Source organism: Copadichromis virginalis, linkage group LG7, assembly GCF_057382275.1.
Source record: "Copadichromis virginalis isolate Kocher_CV1m ecotype Utaka linkage group LG7, C_Virginalis_male_GT1.1, whole genome shotgun sequence".
Classification (NCBI taxonomy): domain Eukaryota; kingdom Metazoa; phylum Chordata; class Actinopteri; order Cichliformes; family Cichlidae; genus Copadichromis; species Copadichromis virginalis.
Window position 1 is genome coordinate 55790251 of NC_140624.1, and position 23882 is coordinate 55814132.

The 23882-nt window shown below is 39.2% G+C and overlaps 1 protein-coding gene across 1 annotated transcript; it reads left to right on the forward strand.

Moving 5' to 3' along the window:
* Positions 1 to 838: 838 nt before the first annotated feature.
* On the forward strand, positions 839 to 22326 carry tbca (tubulin cofactor a). Its single transcript, XM_085464303.1, has 4 exons — positions 839 to 962; positions 15888 to 15993; positions 19487 to 19573; positions 22011 to 22326. The coding sequence occupies exons 1-4, from the start codon at positions 910 to 912 to the stop codon at positions 22089 to 22091; spliced, it is 327 nt and encodes a 108-aa protein (XP_085320429.1). The 5' UTR covers positions 839 to 909; the 3' UTR covers positions 22092 to 22326.
* Positions 22327 to 23882: the final 1556 nt, after the last annotated feature.

A 23882-nucleotide genomic window follows, 5' to 3' on the forward strand; every position in this document is an offset into this window, starting at 1 on the left:
TTAGTATCGAAGGCTTAGGTTAGGCTTGCAAACTTGGAGTACAAGGCCAAGCTTAATGGAAGAGAGGGATCTTTCATATTAGTTACCCTGTACTGTTCCTGTTATGTATAAATGTTTCCTGGAAATGTCTTCAGTTTTCTTCAATGCCGCAGCACTACCTATGCAGACACACAACAAAGCTACTTTACTTTAGACAGTTGAATATGTTTAGTTTTTCTTTCCTGAAAAAAAAAAGGCATCAGGTCAACATTTCAAATGATCCTTTTCTTCGCAATCCCTACCAATCATATAACTACAGATGTAGCTCTGACTGGCTTAGATACTCATATTTTGGTGCTTACATAGTATTGATGCCCACAAAGTGATGCTGACAGATATCTTCATTTCCTTACCCAGAGTATCTCAGCTGATTTCTCTTATCTAGAGGGGCAGTAGTTGGCCATTAATTCCTTTGTTACAGCTTCATGAGGTAACCTTACTTTACCCCAAATTTGGGATCACTGATGAGCAGGTAGCTGAAATGGGCTAGCTGTCTTTTACAACAATTATCAGACTTTGTGGAAAACCAACTACATATAACATAGAGCTCCCAGTCTCCGTAATTGCTCCTGATTTAATTAACTTAACCACCACAGTATTTATTTATTTTCGTCATTTTATGATTTCGGTTTATCGAGGTGTAATTTGAAGAAAAATAGCAAAAGCATGCACAAGAACCAGAGAAACACACTCACGAAACTGTATTACCTACCAGATCTGTCATTCAGACCAGAAAACTCGACAATGAGCTTCTCTAACGATCGATTTATCTGCCAGCAGCTCATCATCCTTCCTTCCACTTGCACACCGTTAACACAGTAAGCTAAGCGACAACACGTTACTTCCCAGTAATACATTGCATCTACAGCCATGGCAGATCCAAGAACACGGCAGATTAAGATTAAAACTGGTATTGTTAAACGGTAAGGCTGGCTCTTCGTTTAACTTAACTAGTATTTCGTATGTTATGCAAGCTACTTATAGATGCTAACGTGAGGTCGGCGTTTTTGAGCTAACTAAGTTAGCCGGGCGGCCAGGCGAAAACCTACGCCGCAGGTCGAAATGTGTTACCAACCACATTTTAACTTTAGTGCGGTGTTGGGGCGCGGCCTATAGCTAGCGGCTTGAATGACAAGAAAGTGTATTCTGTTCAAAGCGGCTATTTCTTACCGTCGCTTAACCCTGAGTAGCTAATAGTTATAATGTGGGGGTTAGAGTTCACTGTTTGTTCAACCATAGCGCTGTATCATAATTGTAGTGTGTGTAATTCAGCTCAATTCAAAGTGGTGGTCGACTGATCCCTAATGTTAGCTAGGTAGCTAACACACTGCTGATCAAATAAAGTGTCCATTTTCTGGCTGCATTTTAAAACTTCCACGTGCTGATATCAACTGGGTCACTCGAACTCAAGTTCGTAAACTTAAGTTATCGCAACATAACATTAATTTTAAATGTCATTATAAAAAATTTTTCAGTGGAAACTCCCTCATCTTTGCTAATTGGAGCTGCTGCATGAAACAGCCCAACGTAGAAGCACCGTTATATTATTATTATCATTAAACTCTGCGGGTGTGGGAAGCACCTGCTGAGTAAGCTACGTAGCTCCGCATTGGTACCACCATGTTAAGGTGAGATGGACTTGGGGTGAGATTTTGCAAATACTTGCATCCCATTTTGGGGTCAGAATTGTTACAGGCAGGCAGGGATGACAACACAGTCTTGACACGTACATATTATAATGAGGAGTAAAAAAAAAAGACAACTAGTTAATGAATAATACAGGCCAGTGCACCTTCACTGCACTAAAGTACTGCTGCATATGTACTTTGGACTCCAGGCTTCCTTAAATTGGTAGATGATCATAACTGGTTTAATAAAAACTGTTGTTAAACATTTTTTTGGTGGGGGGGCTGGTTCAAGAAACCGTTTTTTCAGGTTGTGGATTTTTATTCATACGCAGTTTGTACCCAGAGTGTTGGGTAATTTAGGTTGAGTCGGTACAATTCCTACTGAAAGTTGCTATGTGAAAGTTATAAGCTACACAAATGGAGAACAACTGGAAGGAGTTAAATCCTACTGGCATAGGGACTAGTTGGTAGCCAGCTGGCAACCTTTGATCACTCTGGAAAAATATGTATTTGCAAACCTTTCAGTGAGTGTTCCTGGTGATTACTGGCTGTTGGTGGGTGAAATTGGTCGCTAAGAGGGTGCTACATTGAAAACCTTGTTGTGATTGCTTTGGTTGCAAGCATCTTGCTGTGGTTGCCCATAGTTTGCACTATACTTTGCATGGAAGACGTTGGCAAGTTAGGATCTTCCATTCAATCTATGAGTAACCAGAGTCATCTTTTAGCAGTTGCCACAGGACCTTGTAGCTTTTCTTGCGACCAGTTTCAGTGATCGCAGGCAGCCTCATGCAACCACTCACCAGCCTGCCGGGGAATACACATTTTTCCCAGCAGGTGGTGGCTAACAGGGCATAACTGACCGGTCTCCAGCCCAGTGTGACTGAGGCTTTGGCAGTCTTTTTCACAGTGACTGCCAGTAACCACAACCTGCCAGGAGAGTACACATTTTTCCCTAGCGACTGGTGATTCTCAAGCAGTTGCCAACTGACCCAAGGCCATGTGTGACTAGGCCTTAAATGTAACTCTAAACCTAACTGTAGCTGGTTGCCTGATGGAGTTTAAGAAGTTAAAACCTGGTTTGATGTTGTAAATAAAGTTTGTACCTACCTAACCCTGACCCCTAATCCGCATCAAGCATCATTTAAATGATTATTTTTTTTAAATTCATAAAACATGTAAGTAAGTTGTTTGCTTAGTTCTTCACGATCACACAGTACACTGGAGGGCAGTGGTACTGACAGTGAAGTCATGTGATTTGTGCACTGTGTTTGTCTGTGGATGTTCTCAGTCATCCAGGTCATCGTAGTCTAAGGAGCTTGGAAAGAAAGGCGTCTGGACTTCTTTAAGTTGCTTGAAGACGTTTCACCTCTTATCCGAGAAGCTTCTTCAGTTCTAGGGTCAAATTGTGGAGAGTCCCAGGTTTAAGCCCTGTGAGAGTGTCTCTCCCCCCCCAAGAGGGACAATGGATCCCCTAATGATCCTCTGCCTAATCACACGAGCGAAGGTGTGAAGACGGGTGTAGGTCACAATAGGGCTGTTCGATATAACGATATATATCGGGTGACGATATAAAAACGTCTATCGTTTCATTTTACACTATCGTTTGTTTCGTAGTGTGGCAAAATATAATGTTTACGGCAATATTTTTTCATCGTTTTGATGGTCACTGTAGTGGTTATATTAATTTGTTAAAGTTCTCTTTTTCTCTTATATTTAATATGACCACACTACGGATGGACAAGCGACTGTTTTTACGCATTTCCATTAGCAACCACGACAGTAGAACAATGGCGTGGTTCCGCCGTCCGCTTGTTTGTTTTGCATATTAACCTTTCACAATAAAGTATATGGAACGCCAGGACTGCCATAATGAATTAATTAAATACACCATTAAATAATTAATTAAATGTGGCAATAATTAATTAAAATTGGAATTAATTAATTAAATAAATAGTTATGACACATGTAATTAATTAATTATTGACACATTTAATTAATTATTTATGTATTTCACATTTTAATTAATTATTGACACATGTAATTAATTAATTATTGACACATTTAATTAATTATTTATGTATTTCACATTTTAATTAATTATTGACACATTTAATTAATTATTGACACATTTAATTAATTATTTAATGATATATTTATTTATTTCATTTTGGCAGTCCTGACGCCTGGCTCTCGTCATGAAATAATTTTATCTGTCAGCCTCACCCATCAAACTCAGGGGGCGGGGTTAACGCTGCCCATGCAGCTTCTCTAACATTTGATTGGTTGCCGTGCAAAGTAAGTCAAAACAGGTCGATCCTAGAAAATCGATTGCTTGTGTAGACTTGGGGCAGCCAGTTATCCCAGAATGCAGATCAAATCACAAGCAGCAATGGTGGTGGTGTAGTTTTAAAATACCCCGTTTTTCTGTCACCAGCTACACTTTTAACAGTGTTTTAGCCGCGAATGTCGCGACGTATGTCTGGTCAGGTTGTCAACATAGAACATGTTTGCAAAAGTGCTCAGATGTTTTCAGAGATTTCACTAGCTCTGCTAACAGTTAGCATGCAGAGTGCACCGAGGGGGTTACGTTAACCGGTTTGTTTACATATTCCACTCTCCGTGTTCCACATGTTGCATTCGCAGATTCTCATTTTCACCGAACGATCGTCTCTTTCCGCCTGGTCTTGTGTCTCTGTGCTTCTGTAACATAAAGAACGAGCTGACATTTTTCTCACGAAACCAGCGATCAGCTCAACAGACCCTCAGTTTACCTGCATGCATCCTCCTCCTCATCTGTCAGCTGTTTAACACCTGCTGCTAATTCAAGAAACACGCCTAGTTACCTGGTGATAGTCACAGTTTAACTGGGCAGCCGGTGCTCGATATAACGCAATGTCAGCGCATTTTTCTGCACAAGATAAGTAAATATAGTGTTTTCCCCGAGCGCAGAGCTGCTGGAGCTCGTTTCCTTACAGAGCACTTTATAGGCGAACAGCTTTATCAGCGGCTGATGTCCAATCACCGGCACACAGCTTTCAAACCTCAGCTGAGTTTTAGCTCTCAGTGGTTAAACGCTGGACTTCATTCACTCAGGTTCTGTCTGTCGGGTCACGTTTACTTCGCTGTTTTATTTACAACTGAGCAAATCGGTTTGGCTGAGGTTAAAGTTACGTTTCATAACTGCATAGTTTCACAGACGTTTAATGGTTCACTGGCACATGTGTTAGACTGAACTATCATCTAAATATCATCTGTTTTTTTAATAGTTATTCAACTGTATTCTAAGCACCAGCTGTCTGTTAGAATGTGATTTTTTTTTCTCTCTCTGTTGGCAGAGGTATAAAAATGCGCAGGAAAATCTGACGTGCATGGCGAACTTCACCGACGATATTTAGGGAGGAATAAACACACATCAAACATAAATGAACCATTTGTCTGTCTCCATAATTGAGAGAATTTTCTCTTCTTATGTCAACACTCTCTCTCTTTTTTTTCTTCTTTTTTTTTGCTTTTTCGGTCATGTTATGTTTACCTGTCAAAGGCTTGTTACAAACTATGAAACACATTGTGCAGACTTCTGGATGTTAGAAGAAAACTAATACTGCTCATGAATGAGACTAAAGGCAGGAAGGTGTCCTTTAAAACTAAACATGTTAATAGGACCTCCCTGTTTATATCATAGTTTATGATATAGCACGTGTATTTCAGTAATAGCCTGCTGAGGCCACTATACGTGCTGGCCTCATATGTGAAGGCAGACTGAGTCTATGTTTGACGTTTTTTATATCTAATCTTCCTTTTCAAACATTTAAACAGCAGCGAGTCTGCAGCTGAGGGAATACAAATTCAAATTGTCGGAACAGGTTTGCTCATTTCTTGGATTCATTTGGTGATTTATTAAATGTATAACTGTTATTCTAATCTGCTGCTGAGTCTCTTACACTTTTCTTTATGCTGTATATTTTCACGTCTCTGGAATAGTTGGCAGTTAGATAGTCAGCTGGGAAACTTTGTGTTAACTCATGGAGCTGAGGATATCGTGGATATGCTGACCTCGCTGCGTGGTGTACAGAGCGAGGTCAGCATGATTAATATTCACAATAAAAATATTAGCCGAACATCATGAAGTCTGTATGTGTTTCATAGTGTCGAACAACCTTTGTACAGTTAAAGCCAGCAGTTACTACATGACGGAAACACCAACGTTATCTCTTTTATGTGTTTATACACAGGTCACGCTGATTACTGAACAAAAACCCAAAGATCAGATGTTAAACAGATTTATTTGCTCTCTCTCCTCCTTAAACATGTTTTTAATGTTAGTTATAATTCAGAATTGGCGACTGAAACACGTAGGACACATAAGAACATCAGGAAATAAAACATCGATAAATATAACCTCAGTAAAAGAAGTCAGCGGGGGTTACTACAGCTGTGTACCGGGGCCTGCGCTTTGTCGGTGGGATTGCTTGCGAGGCGAGCGGGTCTATCCCACGCTTTGCCGTGAGACTGGGCAGACATCTCCGAAATCATCGAAACACTTTTGCAAAGAGGCTGTATCTTGACAAACCGACCAGACACATGAAGATTAAACCACTACATTCTCGGCTAAAAAAATATTAAAACGGTATTTGGTAACACACAAACAGGGTTTTTCAAAGCTCAGTTCTGTTAGCTTCCACATGCCGGTTGTTGTGTGCTAGAAACAATGGCCACCAGGCCAAAGCAATGGTTTTGACTCGATCAGCGTTAACCCCGCCCCCTGAGTTTGATGGGTGAGGCTGACAGATAAAATTATTTCATGATGAGAGCCAGGCGTCAGGACTGCCAAAATGAAATAAATAAATATATCATTAAATAATTAATTAAATGTGTCAATAATTAATGAAATGTGTCAATAATTAATTAAAATGTGAAATACATAAATAATTAATTAAATGTGTCAATAATTAATTAATTAAATGTGTCAATAATTAATTAAAATGTGAAATACATAATTAATTAAATGTGTCAATTAATTAATTACATGTGTCATAACTATTTATTTAATTAATTAATTCCAATTTTAATTAATTATTGCCACATTTAATTAATTATTTAATGGTGTATTTAATTAATTCATTATGGCAGTCCTGGCGTTCCATAAAAGTAGGGCTGAACGATTATGGAAAATAATCTAATTGCGATTTTTTTGCCCCAATATTGCGATTGCGATGCGATATGCGATTATTTTTTAAGGTCTGTGTCTTCTGTATTATTAAACAAAGACAAGCAATACATCATATAGTATGGCCAATACTATATTACATTAATTTTAAACTGTTCTTTCCTGGAAGACAGACCTCTGTTATGATAACATGAGGTGATGCATGAATTGATGACTGACATTTTTATTTAACTTCTTCAATCACAACAGTATATTTGAACATACACAATAGTTTATTTTTAGCTTACAAACATCTGAGCATAAAGTGGTGACAAGGAACCCTGGTGTAAACATTAAAATGAAAGTCAGTACAATGTGCAGATTGCAGAAATATACATAAAAAAAATCTGTGGCTTTACCACACTCAGTTTTTCGACATCTGTGAACTACTAGACTGTCATTCAATTAAAAAATAATATTAAATAAATAAAACTAATAAATAAAAAATACACACATCTTACTGATCTCTGCAGTCAGTAACATTACACATAAAGTGCAAACCTAATAGCAATTGTATAAACACACACACAAACACGCCTTTAAAATTTAAAGGCGTGAAATTGGACGGTCTAGCCTTCTGATTAGCGTCACCGCTGTCTCGGTGGAGTTTAATAAACTCGGCCGTCTGCTTCTTGCTATCTAAAATATAACCAGACACTGGTGTATATTCTCGACTGTCTCATACTTCTGTTTAATAAGTTTTCTGTTTGACGTTTAGTCAGCTGTGTGAAAACCAAGGAGGAACCCACCCGGGGGATTAATAAAGTTTTATTTTATCTAATCTAATAACTTTAATCTCAGCCAAACCGATTTACTCACGAACAAACAAAACACTGAAAAAAGCCCAACAATAACATTTTTAGGTTGTCTAAGTGACGTATATATTACGTTTAACCCGAGCAGCGAAACTCCGCGGTGATCTGAAAATGATGTGCCGGGAGTTGTGCCGTTCTCGGCCGCATCAGTAACCCTCGAGCTCCCGGCTAGCTGTCGAGCTGGTGGGTAGCAGACGCCTCTGAAAACGTCGAAGCACTTTTGCAAATATGCGATATCTTGATAAACCGAGCAGATATTTGATGTTTACACAGCTACTTTCTCGCCTGAAAATATGTTAAAAGTTTATTTTGTGACCCAGAAAGATTAGTATGAGTAATTTTAAAACTTAGTAGCGGCCGCCATTGCTGGAAACTGGAGTTTGGCTGGGCCGCGCTATGAATTCTGGGATATGGTAGTAATTTGGACAGCCTTCGGCGCGTCGCTGTGACGTAATCGGTCTACAAATGCGGCCTCAGGAGGATGCAGCCCATGAATTTGGACATGTCCAGAGTATAATCGCAGCCTTTGCGGTTAGAAAATTGCACTTGATCATGTCGCGATATTATCGCAAATGCGATATATCGTTCAGCCCTACAATAAAGCTCAAGATCCTGTTGAGACTTTTCAAAATAAACTAAATCCTGTGAAAGAGTATGTAGTGTTTACGGATGAGAAGCAAAAAAGAGGCGTTAGGTGCTAAAAAATAAACCTTAGACTCAAACGTTAGAACAGGCTTTTCCCCGCAGCACGCCGTGTAATAAATATTCACAAAGAAAACGGCGGCCTTTACAACTTATGTCTAAAAATGTATCGCTTCATGGATCGGCTAAAAGTCATAACTCCAGGTACACGACACCCAGCTGAAAACACTTCATGCAAGTCGAGCTGCCCGAGATTCACAGAATTTACAGAAAACTTTAATTTTTTGTGATTTATATCGTTATCGGGATGATAGATGTCTTATATCGGGATATGAGATTTTGGTCATATCGCACAGCCCTAGGTCGCAATCACCCTATCATGTAATTTACTGAGGTCAGATGGCCCAGGATGTGAGTGGGCGTTAAGGCATCTGGGAAAGGATCTCAGAACTGGATTATAGATGGCAGACAGTTGGTGTCATAAGCCACCACCTCTGTTCAAAGATGGTCGTTCGCAGTTGACATAGAAGGCTTCTTTCACTCCTAAAGAAAAGAAACCTTACAAGAGAAAAGTTCTTTACAATTAGATTAAACGTTTTTCTTTAAAATAGATGTGAGCACCACTAAACTGTTCTGTGTGCAGTGCAACCAGGACATATTCCAGTTCACAGTTACACCTTCCTTAAACAGATATCCTGTATTACACGCCCTGCAATAAACTTAGCCCTTGTGGCTTTAATGTAGAGTTTCTGTTTGAGCTTGGTGTAGAGAGATGTTTGTTATGCTGTTAAATTATGTTGCAAACGGCTGATGAATATCTAATGTCTTCTAATGTATGACAATCAGTGAGGACAGGCTAGATAATAGACTCACCTTTCAAATGCAATTAAATTGGAGATCAAGCATTTTCAGGAAAATTTGAAATAGTATTCATAAAAAAAGAACTTAGGGATGTTTCTGGTTTGTGATTTGAGTTGTTTAAATGACAGAAAAAAATTAGGCTAGTTAACTACCGTATTTCCCGGACTACAAAGCGCACCTGAATATTAGCCGCACAAGCTAAAATCAGGGGAAAATCCTGTTTTGTACATACATTAGCCGCACCTGACTAAAAGCCGCAGGTGTTTCAATGTTAACTTACCATATGTACGAGAATATGCACAAAGCGAATTGTCAGGAAAGAGATGGCTGTTTGGAGACACACCCCTTTTATTAATATTTTGAAAAACAAGTTATGGGTACATATTTGCATAACTTTTTAAGTATATGTACAAGTAGCGGTAATTACAAGTACGAAACATGTACTGTGCTTCATAAATGAGTAACAAATGTAGTACATAACAATAGGGCTGCTCAATTAATCGAATTTTAATCACGATTACGATCTGGGCTTTCAACGATCATTAAAAATGACTGAGCCGATTATTAGCCCCTCCCTCATTTATCCGCGACACCTTAAAGGCCGGTCCGTGAAAATATTGTCGGGCATAAACCGGTCCGTGGCGCAAAAAAGGTTGGAGACCGCTGATTAAGAGGACCCGAGGGAAGCTCGGAAAGCTAAGCAGAAGTTATTTGGAGAGTGACTGCCGTTGGTTGAAAAGAGAGTTTAAAAAAAAAAAACTTCAGTGGTGTTGCACACTATTTTATATTATTTTTTTAAAGTCATTGTTAACCCTTTAAAGCCGGTCAGAGCAGCACGCTCCGTTTTGCGTAACTACTTTTAAATCCCTGTAGAACCTGAACCGTAGCGCAATAATTTGTTTTGCATATGAAACCGGAGGAGTTGTACTTACATCTTATGCCATCAGCTTGTCCTCGGTCACGGTTTCGTTCCACATATAGCTTTGCAAAAATTGCATAAAAAGCGCTTGCAGGAACAAAAACATAATATTGCAGAAACACGCTTTGCCGTTCCTATCAGCTGTTCGTAACACTTCCCACAGTGAAATGATGCACATGCTGTTTTCTTTGCAAATTTGCATCATAGGATTGTTTTTTGTTTTTCCTGCAGTATATAAAAATTGCTGTATCTCCAAAATAAAACTATGAAGACACTCAAAATAAATTTCCTGTGGTGGGAAACTATTTTTTGCAACTTTATTGTATTTAAAGTTTTGAGGGATAAACCTCTTAAATTTCTCCAAGTAGAAATATATGTAAACAAAACAAAAGCAATTTTCAATTTTTTTTGTAGTTTATTGCACTTTTTTGCAATTTATGTAATTACTATGGACTTAATGCATACATATTATTAAAATATGGGCTATAACAGTTGTATTGATGTATAGCAACTTGAAATGCTCCCACAAATGGCACTACAACATGTAAAAAAATAATATAAGCTCTGGTGGACTTGGTTCTATAGGTCTTAAAGGGTTAAATAAATATCGTCAAATAATCGTGATCTCAATTTCAGTGAAAATAATCGTGATTATCATTTTTGCCATAATCGAGCAGCCCTACATAACAATAACCTACAGCACACCAGAAAAATAGATTCGGACTACCTTTTAGGCTCAGGTGCAGTGACACGGCTTTAACAAGAAGAAAAGTCAGTCATTCACCACCATCTTTCTCTTCTTCCTGCGCACTGAAACCACCAAAGTCCTCTTCTCCAGTGTCGGATACGAACAGGCTCAGGATGGCTTCGTCATCCACTCTCAGCTCCTTTCCTTCGTTGTCACTTTCAAAACCAAAGAAATCCTCGTTGTCAGTGTCAGAGTCGAACACCCTCAGAAGGGCCGTGGTGGTGTCCTCCTCTCCATCATGCAGCAGTCCAGCCCTTCGAAATCCGTTGGTGATCATGGATGTTTTCACACTTTTCCACGCTGTCAGATTCCACTGGTGGAGTTGAGCATAACTTGCTTTTCGCAAGTTTATCGCCGCTAGTCATCCACACCTCCCGCTGTACGCGTAGCGCTACTTTGAAGTTTGTTTTTTGCGCTACTTGTACGGCACTATGTTGCCTGGCAGATGGACATGTGACCAACATACCACTCTTGAACCCCGATACTGTGTGTCTGATCACATGCCCTTCCGCCAGGCAACGTAGTGCCGTACAACAGCGGAACAAACAAAACAAATCGTCTTACGATATCACAAAAATCATGGACAATCCATGGAAAAGCTGCACCTGACTAAAAGCCGCAGGGTTCAAAGCTTGTGCAAAAAGTAGCAGCTTATAGCCCGACAATTACGGTAGTATAAAAACTGAAAAAAATAATTTAAAAGCACAGAATATCTTAAATGGACAAAGTTAAATAATGGCAAAACAAACATTTTGTGTATTTTAGGAGCTTCATGAACCAGTAATTGCAGTTTTACATTATTAAAATAACTATAATAGGTTTAACCGACTTGTATTTCTGGCGGCAGTTAACAACGGCATCAATGTTTAACATCAAGTTGGCTAGTTGCACAAACTCCTGGCAAGTTCAGACATCTTGTATTGCTTTTTAACTTTAACGGTACAACTGGGTGTACAGTAGCTGTTTCGTCCCATTTGTTTCTTCATTGTTTGCCTAGTTTTCCAAATTTTCTAATGAACATATTCCATCTTTATTCTTTCTCTTTTCCAAACTGTAAATCCTGTCTGTAGGCAAACACTGCTCATCTATAATGGTTTAGTGTTCGCTTCACTTCTAGATAGATTGATATGGGCCTTTTGATGTAGGACCTGCAAACTCATTAACTAGTCTAAGCTGTCCTACTAAAAGAGTTGGCATCTACTTCGAGCTTGGCTCCACATTTGTACAACGGCCAAATTTACCATGCTGGAATAGAAAATGTTGTAGACATTATGAGGATTCTTGAGATAATGGGCTCAGTTGTCTGTGGGATGGTTTGAGTGTACCTATCGTCAATCAGGCAGACCTCTAATTCCCTCCTGTCAGTGCTGTTTGTGTAATACGCTATCGATTGCACTTTGATGAGGGTCAGATTACCAACAGGCTCCCCGGTGGTAATGATGGAGGCTGGACATCCCAGAGAGGATAATGTCACAGTGTCCAGGAGTGGTCAGTATAGGAAAAACAACAATGCAAGGGTGCAGTATTTTATTAGCCAGTATCATCCCTGCTTTCTCTTCTGAGGTTTTTAAGTTGAGTATATTATTTGAACAAAAGATAAGATTTAAAATCTTACTCCCTCAAGGCCAACAGCTGTACGTTGACATGAACCTTTTATCAAACTGTTTAAGTGTAGAGTGTCATTGCTCTGTGTTGTGTCCTTCTCTTATAGTCTCCTTTTTGCCTCTGTTCCCAGCTTTTTCACTTCCTCTACCCTCTCTCTCTCTCTCTCTCTCTCTCTCTCTCTCTCTCTCTCTCGCTCTCTCTCTCTCACACTCTCAAGTATATACACACACACACACACACACACACACACACACACACACACACACACACACATACATTTATATGTACGACTTTAGAGGAAACCTGCCTGCTCTTTTAGCCAGGCCTATTTCCAGTGGCTTCTGCACATTCCAGTCAGTGCCTTTCTGCCCTAGCGAGGCGGATGCCCTTAATAAAATGACAACAGTAATTTGCCTTTGTCATTCCGGTCCCAGCGCAGACTACATCGCAGCTCAAAAATACAGTGCTAGAGCAGGCGACCGAATGTGTGTGTCGGCTGGCTTCTAATTCCTTTTTTTTTTTCTATTTTCCAGAGAGCTGCCTTTTCCATTAAGCCTGAGGTGGCAGGTCTATTTAAAACCAGCCACGACCCCACCCCTTATTCGCACAGCGCTCCAAGTCTGGGAGAAATAAGAAATTAACATCAGGACTGGAAAGGGGAGGAATGGACATTTTGTTATTAGACTGTCCTTCAGTTTTATTCAAATTATTTCAGCCTTCCTACCTCCATCGTTTCTCCTCTCTTTGCCACCTTCTTTGACTCTTAACAGGTGACATAACTCATTCTACATTAAGCATGAGAGTGAAAGACAGGATCTGCTATTGCATACGGTGCCTGTTTAAAAGCTTCCTGATGGAACCGTATTAGAATGAGTGGTAATTGATGTAAAATATGACAGAGTGCTATTGGCTTCCTTGGCTAGGCAAAGAGCAGTGCAACGCGTAGGGAAGGGTCTCCAGTAATGTGACTGACTAATGAAGGATTACTCACTTACACACACACAGCTGATTTTATGAAAAATGAAATTTGTGTTGTCAGTCCCTCCAGCAGGCGCAGCCGGAAAAAGACTGTTAGTTGGAAATCATTATCAATAGCTATATTTTCAAACTCCATTATGACAATCAGGGTCGGAATCTATTTAAGAGATTTAGTTCCATTTGGGCCGTAATTGATAAATAATCAGAATTTATCAATGTACTCAAGCCTATTTTCACTAATAATCAAGAAAAAGAGGCCCATTTACCACCTGACTTGGTCTAAATTAGGGATTGAATTGATGATCAATTAATGTCTAAAAAAGAACTAGTAGCTTCTGGGAGTGAGTGTGTGTGTGTGTGTGTGTGTGTGTGTGTGTGTGTGTGTGTGTGTGTGTGTGTGTGTGTGTGTCGAAGACAATAAAGGTGGATAAAGGAGCCAGATAATCATGTTGATAGGATGTGAGCTGGATGGCAGTATGCAGGTTACGCTGATTTCTGTGTGTTTTTCTGTGACATGCTAACACAAAAGACATGAGTGACATGATATAATGTCCTACTTTGCACATTTCAAAAGTGTATTGATAAAAGTAATATGTATGATGTAATATGATCTTTAGATGAATTCAGGGCAGAGACCTACTATTAATATTTTTAAATAAAGAATGAAATCTAAATGTGTTTTCAGAGGCTTTCCTCTCTGCAGTAAAAATCAAAACACAAAAAGATCTGTAATTGTCCAAATTCGTCTGCCACAGGCTCGATTTTCCAAAGCCTTTGTTAGAAGATTGGAAATCCACTGGGATTACTCAATTTTAGAATTTTTTAAATTCTTTAGTTAGCTTTCCGTTTCTATTACCCATTTTCCCTATGTATGTAAAGGAGAGAGTTAAATCATTTTAAAAAGAACCAGCCAAATGTAATGAAGTAATGCAGTTTCATGCGTTCATATATCATCACTAGGTAGATTAGGCGAAATCATTTATTGCTATTAGATATGCAAAGGAAGTTGACTGACTTGTTGCTCTCATGTAAGCTGTATTGCTTTTTCTTCACATTGAAAATAAACCCTCCCGGCATTGAACCCCCACAGCTTTTCCATTTATTCCATGCAGAATGCTGGAAGTTTCCAGACAGAGCTACATTTATGTGCGTATATAGATTAGAGATGAACAAAATATTTGATGATTACAAAGAAAATTCTGTGTTTGTTGGTCAGCCTTCTCAAAAATGACGATTTGCGATTTTTGCTCTGTGACTGAGAAGTGTGTATATATATTAATTTCTTTATTTTCAGTGCACAAGACAAATGTGAACTTGGGCTTTTGAATCCCTTCTTTGGCCATTATGGCAGAAAATTTAATTGAATCATTTAGTATTATTATTATTATTATTTTAAATCTAAATTCAGTTTAGTTTAACATTTGTATCAGTGTTATCCTGTATGTAAGTTTATGATGTTGCATTCTGTGTACTATCGTTAAATAAGAATCAGATCTCACTCACTAGTGACGCATTCATATATTGTAATATATGAAGTTAAATAATATAATTAGTGAATACTGTTGACTGCAAGATGCATAAGTTCAAGGTTTAAGTGCTGCAAAAACAATAAGAGGATACAAAATGAAATGCATGTTATACAATTGATATATTCTTCCGTTTTAGAGCAGGCCAGACCGTGGACATCAACTGCCCCCTAAAGTTTTTTTCTATAAAAGTTAACAAATATATTACATTAAAATATATTGCTGGCAGCTCACTAACACTGGTGTACAGGCTAAAAAGCCCGATGTTTCTCCGATGGTTGTAAAGAAACCAAAAACAAAACAAATCTGACTGCAGATGAATGACAGTGTTGTGCTGTTTAATCTCAATTTTAAAGAGTTTAATAAACTCCGTTTTAACAAGTGAATAAAAATAATAAAACCTCATATACTCATATAAACACCATAGTTCTCATCCACATTATTTTCAGGCTTAGATCTGCTACTGCCAGTTATTAAAGAAAAAAACTGTTATCCGGTTTAAATTTAGTGTGAAGTGTTGCTCCTTTCCAGAAATAAAATGTCTTTCATGTAAATGCATCCTATTTTAGCCACTGTTAGAGCGCTGTCTAAATGATAAGTTGAATTTCAAAGCATTATTTAAGGCTGATCTCCACTTCAGAGCAGTGAGGAGAAGTGATGTGTTTGCTGCGTGTTATTGAGGTGTGTTTCTTGCCATCCTGTGGGAGATGATCTCACTGTGTCCTCCTCAGTCACAAGAGTGCTGGGGAGAATGAGGATAGATGGCCCTGTCTGTAAAAAGTGACCATCACAGTCTCCTTTTCTTGGTTCAGCCTATATTATCCGTCTGAGAGGCTGTGCGTTTACGTTTTATGTTTGATGGAACAACACTGTATGGCTGCCTTTAACCGTGTCTTTTCCGTCTTCTTGTTTCTGTGCAGGCTGGCCAAGGAGGAGATTGCGTACATAACTGAAGCGAAGCAGCAGGAAGAGAAGATCGAGCGCCTGAAAACAGAGGCGGCAGATGATTATGTCATCAAGAAACAGGTACATTTTGCTTCTTTGATGCTGTACAGCAATTATGTGTCTTAATTTGAAAGCCTTTGAATTATCCATTTATCACCACCTGTTCCTTCTGTTGATCTCAGCCAGTAAAGTGAGGGAGGGTTGTTGCTCTCGCATAGTTAGGGAGTGAATTGTGTCTTGATAATTCGAGTAGCCCTTCGTTCATATAATGAGGTCAGTCCACAGTGATAATGAAGAATTAGGTTTTGAGAGGAGAATCATTAGTGATTTTGTAATTTGCTTGATTCAGATGTAATTATATCATGTTACTTTAAAAGAGTTTGATAATTACTGACACATGCTGGTAATTTAGTGTCCCTAACAGATCACTGGCCCATATCCTGCTCTCCATTCTCACTGCGCCTTCATCCCTCCATCATTTGTCTGTACACAGGTTGTGGAATTTTCTCACTCCAACATGTTTCTTATGTCTTTTAAAATATTTAATTCAAATAATATAATAATATTAACGTTAGCTAGCAAAATGGACAGTCGTGTGGGCAGTTTTTGAGCTTTTTTTGCTTTACTTATGTATGACACAGACATGTATGGATATTAGGGCTGTTCGATATAACGATATATATCGAATGACAATATAAAAACGTCTATCGTTTCATTTTACGCTATCGTTTGTTTCGTGGTGTCGCAAAATAAACTGTTCATGGCAATATTTTTTCATCGTTTTGATGGTCACTGTAGTGGCTATATTAATTTGTTAAAGTTCTCTCTTTCTCTTATATTTAATATAACCACACTACGGACGGACAAGCGCCTGTTTTTATGCGTTATCGTTAGCAACAACAACGGTAACACCATGGTGTGTCCGCTTGTTTATGTTCCACATAAACCTTTCACAATAAAGCTCAAGATCCTGTTGAGAATTTTCAAAAATAAACTGAATCACGTGAAAGATGCAGAGTGTTTACGGATGAGAATTAAAAAAGAGCCGCCAGGTGCTAAAAAATAAACCTTAGACTCAAACGTTGGAACAGGCTTTTCCCCGCAGCGCGCCGTGTAATAAATACTCACAAAGAAAACGGCGGCCGTTACAACTTATGTCTAAAAATGTATACCTTCATGCATCTGTTAAAACACTCGACTCCAGGTACATGACACGTAGCTAGAAACACTTCCCGCAAGTCGAGCTGCCCGAGATTCACAGAATTTACAGAAAATGTTACACTTTTGTGATTTATATCGTTATCGGACGATAGAATTCTTATATCGGGATATGAGATTTTGGTCATATCGCACAGCCCTAATGGATATTGTATCTTATAATTCTAAACATTTTCATTATACCACTGTATATAATCAGATGGCAAACACTTGATGGTTTATAAACACCAAACATCAGAATGATATATACATAAATATATTAATGTGTCATCTTTGCAAGCTACATAGTCAAGGAACATAGAAACCAGTTTAGTTTTAAAGGTTTTGTCCTTGTGAAGCACTGCATCACTTTTAGCATTTTTGATATGGAAGCTGGAAGTCTGGTTCTCTTCCATGTGCACATTTACCCTTTCACCACAGCAAGGTCCAAGGTCTGCTTCTTTGTTAGACTGGACCAATCCTCTGCTGATGAAAACAGTCTCTAGATATGGTGTCCAGAGCTTATAATGTCAAAGCCAGAAGAAGAATTTTCTTTTAAATTTGGCACATAAGCTCAACTTTGTCACATAGCACTGTGCCGTGAACCCAGTTGTTGTCCACCACCAGCGCTACTTGCCAAATTTGGCTTTTTACCATTTGCTTCTTCACAAAATAATATTGAAGTTAAAGTTAATGACACTACATCACTGTTTTGATCTAGTCGAGGAAATCTGGTGTGTGTTGCGGATGTGGAAGTGATCAGGGTGATCAGGTTTGCTGTTTTTTTTTAATAAATAAGCAAATGGAACTTTATGATTCCATGTGGTGTTGCAAGCACAGAGACATTTCAATTATGCCTCAAAATATATAACCAAATCATTACCCGCCGTGTACAGAAAATAAAAGGAAATGGCAAAATAATTTAAAATCGGAGCGTTGCGTTATGGGATCTTTATAGCCCTTATTTTGTAGGCTAGCGAGGGGGTTTATCAGCTTTAAATGTTAAATGAATTTCTGAATTTGCCTTTAATGTGTGTTTAATACCTGGGGGAAACTAAATTCACAGCTTCTCTTGATGTCTTTGCTTCATTCCAGTATCACAACGATAAAGAAATAGTGTGAAAAAAAGGTAAATAATACAAATATTTCAAGATCTTGTCAAGAGAGCCTGCTACTCATATATAGACAAATATGAGTTTTGCCTATTACAGTATTTTATGGTCAGCTTACATAAGATTGTTGGAAGGACGTGGTTTTTCATATAACTGCCCTTTATTTGGGCCAGTGTTCGCTGATGCGGATCCAAACTTGATTCAAACGGGGAGGAACTGAACCACAGATATCACATCTGATTATGTTTACGGCTTCCATTAAAATTCAGTGTGTGTGTTGTTTTGTTTGTTCATTCATAGAGTGGCAGCTCAGGCTGAGCAGCAGGCTTGGTTGGTGTTAAATGGGGAGATTGGGAGGCCAGATGGATTATGGTTGGAGATGAGAGGTCTGAGGCAGGATGGATTACAGGTTTTTATTTTAATGGAATCAATACGCTGTAAGTGTCATCTTTATCCTGTGCTGATGGGATCATTCCACCGAACCGGGAGGGCACCGTGACTTTTCTCTGTTTCAGTACTCTTTTGCCTACTCTAGCTTACCTTGTCACATCTAGATGGCAGCCAACTTGACAATTTGTCCACTATTTTTCGGTATGTCAGTTTAGGCACTTGGATGAACTTGTACGCCATCAGGCAGGCAGGCTGTTAGTGTGCATAGCCGTGTAATGTACACATGTGCAACTGAGTCCATGTTTTGACTTTTTCCAGCTCGACACAGGCCTAGCTGAGGAAGCATCTGTCATGAGTGACTGTGTCTGACAGTGTTAGCCAGCTCTTCTCCGCTCTTTAGGGTGCCAGCTGGGGGAATTCCACATTAGCCGCGGCTGTGAAAGTACCCCAGGCTGCAACACAGTTACACTGCAGGCGTAGTAATACCTCTTTACGCCTGATCACAATGCTCTCGGCTCATTCATCCAGGTGTGGAGCCAGATCGAGGTGGTCCCCTGCTGCCCAACTCCCGGCCCGATCAATAACTCAATAACATTTTTCATACTGCCGGCTTGTTGAGAGGTGTTAACCACAGCAGAGTGCATGAGGGACACCCTGCATGTCACTGCCAGGAGTAAAGCTACAGCACAATCCAGCCAGTGAATACACTTTGTCTAGCTGTTCAAATTAATGGTCAAAGCTTGGAAAATACATGTTCAGTAATGTGTTGACTTTTGTGAAGACCTGTAATGAAAGCTGGTAATAGGAGCAGTGGCAGGGGTTTTCGGATTAATAAAGGTGGTGATGGCACTGATGCGGTCTCTGTGTGCTTTCAGATGGAGGTGTTGCAGGAGTCCAGAATGATGATCCCAGATTGTCACCGCCGGCTGGCCATAGCACACGCAGATCTGCTACAGCTGCTAGTAAGTACCACCATGAGGTGAACTAAATTTTCATAAAACAACAGGACACAAGCTATTGTGATAATTAATTCAGTTGGACTTCTAATATCTCATGGCCTCCCTGAAAAAGAATTTCATGCCATGCGTTTGTGGGTAGAAGAAAAAATGTTCAGCTTATTATACTTTAAAATTCCAGCATCAAGAAAAATGGTTAACCCCAGCATTCAAGTTTTATTTTTAATCTTTTTTTCTCTTTTGTAGGTATCACAATATTTAATAACTAATTATGTGTTTCTTAGTAAAGCTTCATTAAAAATGCAGATTTGTAATTATAATTGTATGAAAGACACACAACTCTCATACTCTTGCTTTCTAAACATAGTATGGTATTAGTACTAGCGAATACCTATCCTTTTTCACATCTGGTAGACATGATCAACACCTGGATCATGCTTCATCCTTCCTGTCAGGCTTCATTTCACTAAAATAGTTAATAATTAAAATATTAATAATCAAAATAATTAATAATAAAGAATGAAAAGGCCTAAGATCCCCATTTTAATGTGTTTGGATTTCAGTTTAATGCCAGATCTTTAAAAAGTTGTCTTTCCCAATGAGACCAGCATGTAACAGAAAAAAAAACGATAATGGAAAAGACAACATCAGGTTATGGTTACTGGTGTGATAACAAGCTACATAGTTCCCTTAATGCTGTACCATAAATAAGCAAGGATGTAGTAGTAGTAGTAGTAATAATGTTCCTGTTAAATTTACTGCCATGTCACAACAGGCAGGAATGCCTAGAGACCAGTTACCCACAGTTTGCTAGGGAAAAAAAAGGTTTCCTTTACTGGTTGTGAGTGTTTACTGAAGGTTGCTCGCAGTCGCTCTGAAATTGGTTGCTAAGCCCCAGTCACACAGGGCCAGAGACTTTATTTTGAAGGTGAATGGTCATTTTTTTAGTATGCATTATTCTTTTTTCAAGTTTTTACTACAGTTTAGTAGTTAGTTAGCAAGTATTTGCAGACACATATGCATATTCCATTCAAATTACGCAGGACAGCAACAGACTGCTAGTGACAGAAGCAATCATAAGGAGTTTTTTAGTGCAGTACCTTGTGGCAACTGATTTCACCTACCGGCATCCAGCAACCAGTGAATCGGAGAATGCAAATTTGAATGCACACTTGTGACCAGGGGTTGCCAATTGGTCTCTAGCACTGTGTGGGTGAGGCCTAGCAGACACTAAAAGCCCTTTTCCACTAGTACCTACTCAGCTTGCCTTGACTTTACGCTGTTTCGGTCGTTTTCCATTACAATCATTACCACCTAATGTGTGTAGGGTCCTTATAGCAATGCTGCCAAAAGTCCTGTGATGTCATTTGTATGCGACACAAACACCATAACAAAAGTGGACATCGAGGCGATTGTACGGCTTTTTGTCACACTTGGGGACCAGGATGTTGTTTTTTGTGCAGCCTTTTCCCTTGTTGCTGGGTTTCAAAAATGGTGGTTTTGATTTTTATGAAGACTCTCATGACTCAATAAGTGACGCCACTGACTAGCCAATTGGGGGAATGCTGTCTGTTGATGTCACGTTTTCGGATCGTCTCAGATCACTTGGAGCCCTGGCTAAGTGGGTACAAAAAAAGTAACTGGTGTCAGGTACTCCCACCTAATGGTAGACCTTAAAATCCAAGTCGAGCCATGCCAAGCTGACTCAAGTACATACTAGTGGGAAAGGTCTACAATTGGCTACAGTTTCATGCCAGGACACTTGTGGCCACATAATTTAAAGTATATTGTGGTATCCTGGATATTCCAGTGTTGAGTCAGATGTTTTTTCTTTTAAATGTGTGTAGACTTAATGAACTGATCATTAGAATAAGCTCAAGCACCACACTTTGCACTTATATACAGATATATATACAGTATATATACAGCCACACAGCATGCCAAACCCTCCAGGACTTAAGCTGATATGGTGAGAGGCAAACATCAGCATGGATGTCTCAGGGTCATTGAAATTAATGCAGAGCAACAGTCAGACAGCTGGAGGTGTGAGTCACTCACATGGGAGCTGAATGCTGGGCAGGGGGAGCTAACCTGAAATTAGCAACCTGTCCCCTTCCCTGTTACTCATCCTCCCTTCTTTCTTCCCTTCAGACAGGCATACGCATATGCACATGCTCATCACAGGTCATTAGGAAGTGCTGTCACTGTGGTGACTACCAGAGGAATGCAAACACACTTCAGTGTCAGGTGTTACCTCATATCAACCCTTCCTGGATGAATTTGGTTCCTACCATTATGATACAGTTTGAAATATTTCCTCAAGAATGCTTTTATATGAAGACAACAAACCTGTTTGTCTAGTGAAGACAGTTGTAACTCCTTCTTTGGAAGTATAGTAGATGGCACTAAAACAAAACCTATATGTGTGTTTGTGTGTTTTCAGGAAACAGAAGAGGAATTGGCTGAATCAGAGGAGTACAAAGAGGCTAGAAGCATATTGGACTCAGTGAAGCTTGAAGGATGATTTCTGATGCATTTCTGTTCTCACTGTGAGATTCACTTGCTTAAATGTCCATTCCTTTCGTCAGGCCTTGTTTGGAACCGTGGAGGCCAACTGAATCCATTCAAAGTCTCTTTTCTTGATGTAATTATTTCTTTTCTTTACTGCTAACGTGCCACCACATTTTGATCACGCTTCTCCTGTGTGAAAAAAATAAAATAATTCCACAATAATATTATAAAACCTTCAGTTTATTATAGTAGATTAGTGTAGTGTTTTCTTTAAGTGTTGTTTGACCCTTTTATGCACTGTTTACACATTGAAACTGGGAGAAACACATGAAAGTTTAATGTTGATCTCATAGATTAATGAGATTAATGGCATTAACAGTGCTGTTATTCCTGTTAGCAGCAGTGAAATGGACTGTGTCTTGATATCTACAATAAAGGCAAGAGCTCTTTTGGTAACCCTGTCAGTCATATGACAAATGTTAGTGTGAGCCATGAATGACAAAACAGGCCTGTAATGTCGCCTCTGCAGTTACATCTATTACCCAGATGGCCTAAAATAATGGCACCTTACATTAAGGCTGAGGGAGTCCTTCCTAAATAGTCATACTAAAAAATGAACTCAATTGCCAGACAAATTAAGGTTACATTTGACTTGATCCTTATTTTACAGATTTCGATAATTATCGGGATCACCCCAAAGTCTCATTACCGCCCTAATGAGGCGCTGCTACTCCGTGACATCTACCCCGCTCCATCTCGTTAAGGAAATCGCTCTTCAATGCTGATTATTTTATTTGGAGGTATAATTATATTTCTTTCGGATAAATCACGGGCCTAATCGAGTCCGTGCAGAGGGCAGCGGCGCTAATTGAGGCATGAGATGCGGCGGCGGGGCGCTGCACCTGCGGGTTTGTGTGACCGGAGGACCCACGCAGGCTGCTGCTGACAGCTCGGAACGTGTCGTGGCCGGATGAGAAAGTAACGTGGAGAAAACACTGACCCGAAATCCTGTGTTCAAGTGGACGGAAATACTCGCGTAGACTGCTTATAAAAATAAAAGCACTAATCAGACGTAATAAAGCTAATAGTGGCATGGCAGATGTAGCTTTTTCCTGGTTAATCCGTTGAAATGCATTTTAATTTGCGTGCTTTGTAAACATGTTGCTCTGTAGTAATACATTTCTCAGACTGAGTACAAAGTGGACTACACATTTGCTTCTGAGATGCACGGGAACCCTGCGTCGCTGCTTTTTACAGCTGTCACCTAGAAGTTTCATTTCGCGCCTTCCAGAGTCACGTGACTTATCAGGAAATCCAATTAAGTCTTCAGAAATGACTCCATAATGAGCTAATTGTTATAACTTCGGAGCATGCTCGATAGCCATTTCCAACCTGAAAAAGGTTCCTTTTTATTCACCTGTTCTTTATTTGAAGTATCTACACTTAATTGTGGCATATTTTTTATTTTCCCCTATACTGTAGACAGTAGCCTTTATTTGCAAACTGTGGATTACTGTTAATAAAGTGGGTAGAGCCATACATATTCAAATTTCTATGCATACAGTGATTTTACATTTAAGGAAATGTTTTAAAGTAGGATATTATGTAACAGGCTACATGGTTTTACGCACAGCCCCCATCAGTCATTTCGGTCGACACGTTGTTTTCGTCATATTCTGCTCCTGAAACTTTGTCTGTGTCAAACTTCTTCTTTTTTTCCTTTTTTTTCATTTCTTTTCTCTCTTTTTTTTTGCCTGACGCAGAGCGGAGAGCTGTAGGTTGCAGCCGAGTTGCAGCATCAGCT